This window comes from Macaca fascicularis, chromosome 19 (genome assembly GCF_037993035.2).
Source record: "Macaca fascicularis isolate 582-1 chromosome 19, T2T-MFA8v1.1".
In the NCBI taxonomy this organism is placed as follows: Eukaryota; Metazoa; Chordata; class Mammalia; order Primates; family Cercopithecidae; genus Macaca; species Macaca fascicularis.
The window spans coordinates 42,759,981-42,767,789 of NC_088393.1; the positions used below are offsets into that span (position 1 = coordinate 42,759,981).

General features: G+C 55.5%; 1 protein-coding gene across 3 annotated transcripts; it reads right to left on the bottom strand.

The window, feature by feature from the left end:
* Positions 1–1,356: 1,356 nt before the first annotated feature.
* SBSN (suprabasin) lies at positions 1,357–6,491 on the bottom strand. 3 transcript variants are annotated; one of them, XM_015441696.4, is made up of 5 exons: positions 6,176–6,491; positions 4,610–4,843; positions 2,794–2,859; positions 2,646–2,690; positions 1,357–1,523 (listed from the first exon to the last, which is right to left on the bottom strand). In XM_015441696.4, exons 1-5 carry the CDS (start codon positions 6,461–6,463, stop codon positions 1,500–1,502), a joined length of 657 nt encoding a protein of 218 aa, XP_015297182.2. In that variant the 5' UTR covers positions 6,464–6,491; the 3' UTR covers positions 1,357–1,499. The 3 variants fall into 3 exon arrangements, with proteins under 3 accessions (XP_015297182.2, XP_045237107.2, XP_073879312.1); XM_045381172.3 differs by having other exon boundaries at positions 6,089–6,491; XM_074023211.1 differs by lacking the exon at positions 4,610–4,843.
* Between the last annotated feature and the right edge of the window lie 1,318 nt (positions 6,492–7,809).

The following is a 7,809-nucleotide window of genomic DNA, read 5'->3' on the forward strand; positions in this document are numbered from 1 at the left end:
CACCCAGCTAATTTTTTTTTTTTTTTTTTTGTATTTTTAGTAGAGACAGGATTTCACCATGTTGGTCAGGCTAGTCTTGAACTCTTGACCTCGTGATCCGCCAGCTTTGGCCTCCCAAAGTACTGGGATTATAGGCATGAGCCACTGCACCCGGCCAAAAAAATAATTTTTAATTAGCCAAGTGTGGTGGTGCGTGCCTATAGTTCCAGCTACTCAAGAGGCTGAGGCAGGAGACTCCCTTGAGCCCAGGTTTGAGAACAGCCTGGGCAATATAGTGAGACTAGTGAGACCCCCTCTCTAAAAAAAAAAAAAAAAAAAAAAATTTAATTAGCTGAATGTGGTGGCGCGTGCCTGTAGTAGTTCCAGCTACTCAGGAGGCTGAGGTGGGAGGATTGCTTGAGCCAAGGAGGTCGAGGCTGCAGTGAGCCATGATCGCATCTCTGCACTCCAGCCTGGACGAAAGAGCAAGACTCTGTCTCAAAAACAAAAAAAAAGAGAGAGAGAATATGAACACCTCTGTAGCCGGTACCTTGAGTCTAGCAAGTGCTCTATACTCAGTAATTGTAATCGTCGTTCCTCTGGGCTTTGAATGGTGCACAGATCTGAAAATGGGGCCTTCTGTGCCCCCACTCGGTGGCTCCTGTCACCAACATGTCTTCCACCTGAGCCTTCCATCCTTCCCCCTCCTTCCCCTGAGAGGATCCCCGGCCCCATCCCGTGTCTCACTTTTCCTGTTCACCGATTCCCCCTCTCCGCTGCTGCCAAAGGGCAAAGACCTCTGTTTTTCGAGAATATCCTTTGTAGCTCTTCACTGTCTCTCTCCCTCCACTCACTGACTGTGTAAACTTGGTCATGTTTCTTAATGTGTGCAAGCCCCCACGTGCTTCTCTATAAAATGGGGCAATAACAGTCCCTTTCACCTAACTGGGTGGTTGGGAGGAGTCAATGATGTCATGCAGGTAACGCGCCTGGCAGGCAGCCTGGCATGTCTTAACTGCACAATAAATACAAGTTATTGTTGTTATTCTTTTGGCGCCCCACCCCCTTGACTGAGGATGCTACCTCCTGGACCCAGACCATTCTCTCCCGGTGTGTCTGTCCCCACCAGTGGCCGGCAGTGCTTTTCCCTGCACGAGTCCTCCTGCCATTAGCCAGCACGAACTTTGCACCCCAGTAAAGTGTAGTTTGCCCCCATTACCTGCCCTTTTACGGCTGATCAGCCTGAAATCTCCAGCCCAACCCCCCTGTGCATCAGACACCCTGACTCCTTCAGCAAAGTAACAAGAAAAGACAAGCCCCTCCCGCCTCCCTCTCCATCCCTCCTTAGGGAGCCCAGGGGACCACGATGAGACAGCATAGTGTATCGAGTTTATTCACAAATCCCAGTACAACCCCCTTCAGGGACTCCAGAAACCTGTCCCCCACCCCCAGCCCCTCCAGGTCATGTCAGCTGATGTGACAACGGCAACATTAGTCTCCCAGCAAGGGCAGGTGCCCATTTAGGGCATGATGTTGGCGACGCTCTGGAAGAGAGAAGGAGAGCAGGGTGAATGCTGGGTCTACAGTCATGACGAGGGCCTCAGCCCCACCCCTCAGGAGAAGCGCAAGAGGCACTGGCTGCTCTGGCCCCGGAGTTAGGTTCTGAGGAACAGCTTCAGGAAGGCAGCATTTAAACTTAAGAACATGAGGAAGCCAGCTCCCGCAGCCAGAGGGGCTGGGGCCTCTGCAGGAACAAGCAAGCCTCGTGTGTTTAGCCTCAGAAGATGCTCTGCAGCCCCCATAGCCCAGGATACACAAGGGTGGGCCTTCCTCCTCCGTAACACACCCTCACCCTGGCCTGCACCCGGTCTCAGGCAGCAGATATAATAAATGCAAAAAAAGCCTGGGCACAGTGGCTTATGCCTGTAATCCCAGCACTTTGGGAGGCCGAGGAAGGGGGGATCACTTGAGATCAGGAGTTCGAGACCAGCCTGGCCGATATGGTGAAATCCCCGTCTCTACTAAAAATACAGAAATTAGCTGGGCATGTTGGCGCACACCTGTAATCCCAGCTACTCAGGAGGCTGAGATAGGAGAATCACTTGAACCCAGGAGGTGACGGTTGCAGCGAGCTGAGATTGCGCCACTGCACTCCAGCCTGGGAGATAGAGTGAGACTCTGTCTCAATAAATTAAAATAAAGAAAGAGAGTCAGGAGGTTACTTTGAGCCCCAAGTGGGAACAAGGATTCCACAGGAGCCTCTACACTGGGGTGACCTTGCACCAGGGAGAGGACAAAGCCACAGGCTCCTCCTCTCAGCATGAAGCAAAGGCATTTGCAGCAGGGTGGGGGGACAGGAGGGAAGTCAGTCAGGAACGAGGACAGGGAGAGAGAGGGAATGAGAACAGTCAGCAGCCCCTCCCCACTCCCTGGCTCCCAGGGGCACCAGGGCCCTGGAGGTCTTCTCTGCCAGCTTGTGTTTGCCTTGGTGGAAATGAAAAGCACCCAAAAGATGAGGGCAGGGTGCAAAGGGGAGAGAGCGGGTGGAGAGAGGAAAGCCCAGGACTGGGTATCAGGTTGGAGGGTCCAACAGACACTGGGAAGGGATCAGGGTGAGAGTGTCTATCAGGACGCAGAGCAGAAAGGAGACACGGTGTGGCACTCACCCTCCACAGAGCGGGAAGGTTGATGAAAGGCGTGTTGACCGAGGCCTGCAATCCAAGGACAAGAAGGTCAGTTTCCAGTGTCCGACCCACAGCCATGCTAGGGAACTCCCAGGGGCCTTCTCTCCCCTACCCCGGAGTCCGCACTTACCCCAGAGGCTAACGGCGTGGTTGTGGCCCCTCCTTGATGGCCGGAAGATCCGCTTTGATGGTTGCCCTGTGGACAAAGCCCAGACTCTTGTTACAAACCCTTAATCCTGGGGGTCTCCCAGTTCCCTTTCCCCAGTGACCTGGTCCCCTCCAGGGTGACTGGGGCTGGAGTGGGAGGCACAGCTTAACCCACTGCCTCCTCACTATCCAGAAGAAAACCCAAAGCCTGTGCTCCCGTGGGCATTCTGCCTCCTGCTACCTTTTCCTCCCCAAAGCCCCTTTTAATTTCCTTAACGAAGTGCCCTCAGTCACGGAGGAGGGGCTGGTGGAAAGGGAAGGTAGAGGACCCATGCCATTAGCAGGACCTAGTTTCACCTCAGCCCTGACCTCACATCTACCCTTCTATGCCCTGTCTAGCTGCATCCCTAACTCCACTGATCCTCGTCCTTAACCCAGCCCCAGACACTCAGCCATGCACCCCAGCAGCGCCCCCAACCCCGGTTGCTGTTGCGAGCCCCCAACTCCCACAGTGCACCTCTGCTCGTGGCACCCTGCAGCCTGCCGCGCCCACTCCTCTACTGCACCGTTCCTCCCCACCCTGGCTCTGTCTGGCGGCAGATGCGGCTCTGGGCTTTGAGTTCGGAGCCAGTCACATCTTGCAGATCCCAGGACCCCTCATGGAGCCTGGAAAGTGAGGGCGCACAGGAGTCCACCCTCTCCTGCTCCCCACGCTCCCTTCTTGGTGTCTGTTCTGTTGTGAGTGGCGCTATTTGCCTGCCTCCAGTCTCTGTTCCCTCTACATATTTTATTATTATTATTTTTTGAGACAGAGTCTCACTCTGTTGCCCAGGCTGGGGTGCAATGGCACGATCTTGGCTCACTGCAACCTCCGATTCCCAGGTTCAAGGGATTCTCCTGCCTCAGCCTCCTGAGTAGCTGGGATTAGAGGCGCCCGCCACCACACCCGGCTAATTTTTGTATTTTTAGTAGAGACGGGGTTTCACCATGTTGGCCAGGCTTGCTCTTGAACTCCTGACCTCAAGCGATCCGCCTGTCTCGGCCTCCCAAAGTGCTGGGATTACAGGCATGAGCCACTGAACCCAGCTTCTGTTCCCTCTGCATAAATGGGTGAGAGAAACCTTCCAGAAAAACTCTCCTGGCTGGGCAGTGTAGGGGAAGAAAACACTGGCCTGCCCTCCGCCAAAGCTGGGCACTAGCCACAGGACCTTGGCACGTCCCCTAACTTCTCTGAGCCTTTGTTTCCTTATCTGAGAATCAGGGCGCCAGCAGCCTCATCTTGACCACATCAGAGGGTAGTTACGAAGATTGCACAGGCCAAGGCTCATCTGCAAAAGCTGTTCCTCATGCTCACTCTCCTCACCAGGTTTTCTCAACACTCAATGCCTTTGCAGTGAGTGCCTATACTAGATCTTGATCTCAGGAACTGTTTCCCATTCCCCAGGAGGGGCTTCACGGTCCCCACTTGAGGCCCCCTTAACCAGGAGTGCCCACCACCCTGTCTGATACATGCTTTGCAGATAAGGTGGCTCACCCTATCTGACCAGCTACCACCAGCTCCTTTGTAAGGGAGATGGGGAAAGGGGAGAAGCACAGTGATACAGCTTGGGGGAGAAGCACAGTGATACAGCTTGGGGGAGAAGCACAGTGATACAGCTTGGGGGAGAAGCACAGTGATACAGCTGCCCAAGCTTCTTTCACCAAACGAAGACTACATGGACCCCCCCAAATGTCCCAGGGGTTTAACCTTTCCCTCCCCCAACCCCCATGTCCCCCATTTCCCCATCCTGTTCACCTACATTCAGCAGCTGGTTGGCCTCCTTGCTGGCTTGGTTGACCCCACTATGAGCATTCTGCGGCTCCTTCCCGGCCTGGCCAGCAGCATGGTGGGCACCTTGGCCAAGCTTCTCCACTTCCTTTCCAGCCTGGTCAGCAGCATGGTTGACCCCTTGACCAAGTTTCTCTGCTTCCTTCCCAGCCTGGTGGACCCCAGTGTGGAACCCTTGGACCGCTTTGTCTGCTTCTTTTCCGGCCTGTTCAAGGGTATGGTGAACTCCCTGGCCAAACTGCTCTGCCTCCTTCCCAGCCTCGTGAACCCCGGTGTGGAACCCTTGGACCGCTTTGTCTGCTTCCTTTCCGGCCTGGTCAGCAGCATGGTTGACCCCTTGGCCAAGTTTCTCTGCTTCCTTCCCAGCCTGGTGGACCCCAGTGTGGAACCCTTGGACCGCTTTGTCTGCTTCCTTTCCGGCCTGTTCAAGGGTGTGGTGAACTCCCTGGCCAAATTGCCCAGCCTCCCTCCCGGCCTCATGGACCCCGGGTTGGACACCGTGGACTGCTATGTCTCCCTCTTTCCCAGCCTGCCCTGCTGCATAGTGAATGTCGTGGCCAAACTGCCCCGCCTCCCTTCCAGCCTGACTAATGCCATGATGGAGGCCTTGGACCGCTCCGTCTCCCTCCTTCCCCACCTGCGAGGCAGCATGGTGGACTCCCTGGCCAAACTTCTCTGCTTCCTTCCAGGCCTCATTAACCCCATGGTGGATCCCATGGCCGAGCTTCTCTGTTTCCTTCCCAAACTGACTGGCAGCATGGTGGACCCCCTGGCCTAACTTCTCTGCCTCCTTCCCAACCTGACCAGCAGTATGGTGGATTCCCTGGCCAAACTTCTCTGTCTCCTTCCAGCCCTCACTGAGTCCATGATGGACCCCCTGGCCAAACCTCCCTGCCTCATTTCCCGCCTGCCCTGCAGCATGGTGGATACCCTGGCCAAACCTCCCTGCCTCATTTCCGGCCTGCCCCACAGCGTGGTGGGCCCCCTGGCCAAACCTCCCTGCCTCATTTCCGGCCTGCCCCGCAGCATGGTGGGCCCCCTGGCCAAACTTCTCTGCCTCCTTCCCAACCTGACCAGCAGCATGGTGGGCCCCCTGGCCAAACTTCTCTGCCTCTTTCCCAACCTGACCAGCAGCATGGTGGGCCCCCTGGCCAAACTTCTCTGCCTCCTTCCCAACCTGACCAGCAGTATGGTGGATCCCCTGGCCAAACTTCTCTGTTTCCTTCCAGCCCTCACTGAGACCATGGTGGGCCCCCTGGCCAAACCTCCCTGCCTCGTTTCCTGCCTGCCCTGCAGCATGGTGGATACCCTGGCCAAACCTCCCAGCCTCATTTCCAGCCTGCCCCGCAGCATGGTGGGCCCCCTGGCCAAACCTCCCTGCCTCACTTCCCGCCTGGTTGGCCCCGTGATGGACCCCATGGTGGATCAGTTTGTCTGCCTCCTTCCCAACCTGTCCAGCAGCGTTGTTGACCCCATGGCCAAACTTCTCTGCTTCCTTTCCTGCTTGTCCAATACCATGGTTGATCTCATGGGCTACCTTGTCCATTCCGTGGTTGAGCCCCTGGACGCCTTTGTCCAACTCCTTGCCGGTGTGGCTCCCCATGTTGCTAAGTCCGTTGAAAACCTTCTCCACTTCCCTTCCAGCGTGCGTGATTCCACTGTTGATGCCATCCAGGGCCTTGCCCACCTCTCTCTCTGCATTGCTCAGCCCTCGGTTGATCCCTTCAATGACCTTCTCAATGGGGTCATCGCTGGCCGCCCATCCAGGCAGGGCCCCCAGTAGCAGAAGGAGGGAGCAGGAGCTGACCAGATGTGCAAGATGCATATTGCTGGGAAGGTCGGGGAGGATGCAGAGAGGAGCCTGGGAAGCCACACTGCTATTTATTCTCTCTCCCTCTAGCCCTCTTCTCCACCCCTCATGACTCAATTACCTCTGTGAGGCACTGACTTGGTCCTCAGTCAAGGAGGTGTTTCCCAGGGAGATTTGGAGTTGAGCAATGGAGAGGAGGAGGAAGAGAGGGTGAGTCATGGATGGAGAAGAACTCTGGCATCTTTGCTTCTTGCCCTCCACCCCAGAGATGGGTGTCTGCCCTTCCAACCACCTCCTCTTTTCATTCCTCACCCACTGTCCAGGACTCCTCTCTCTCAAACCCACCTTCCACCACTCTCTGTCCCTGGGATGCAGGGGATTCCTCAACACCTCACTCCTCTCAGGCATCTAAGCCTCCAGCTCCCCCAGCAGTGAGGGGCTACAATGATGGGAGGCACCGTCTGGAGAGGGAAGAACCCTAGGGGGTTTGAGGGAGTCATCAGACCTCATTCTTGTGGGCCGGCCCCTGCCCTTCACTCATTCCATTCCAGCCACACAGGCCTTCTCCCTGTTCCACAAACACACCAAGCTCATTCTTGCTGCAGGTCCTTTGCACATGCTCCTCTCTCTGCCTGGAATGCAGAACCCAGATCTTTACATGGCTGGCTCCTCCTCATCCATACTTGACTTAAATGCCAACTTTGAAAGAAAACCTCCCCTGACCATAACATGACATTAATTATACTCTGTAGTATCACCCTTTTGTTTTCACAGCAAAAAAAAAAAAAAAAAAAAAAAAAATTCTGAAATTATCTTTATTTTTTATTGCTTGTCTCACCTACTAGGAATGTAAATTGGTCATGTTGGTCACTGCTGTATTCATAGCTTCTTGAACACTGCCTGGGGTTCAGTAAATATTTATTGACTGGACAAATGGATAGATTCAAGGAAGCCAAAGGAAGAGACTCCAAGCCCAAGTCTGGGTTTCACAGGGTGCTGGAGGGAAGGGCGCCTGGGTCGCCAGGACAGCATAGGGTCTCTTGGGGAGTGTTGCGGATTTTGGAGGCGGGATCCCATTCCTGTCACAGAACCCAGACCGCCTGCCTCCCAGCCCTTGGGCAAGGGCAGGGGGCTGATTGCCATGAGCTGGAACAGGACGCAGTGTCTCCTGAAAAGCCGGTCGAGGCAGCCACGGGGAGGGGCCGAAGACCCGGGGCAGCAGGAGCCTGTGAGACAGAACCTGGGCTGGGGCCAGGCGCTCATCCTTCCTGCCCTCCCCGCATGGGCCCTCCTAAGCCCCAACCTGAAGCTCCAAGCGTTGACATTTTGGCTCAGGTTGGAGGGGAAACAGCTGAGAGTCT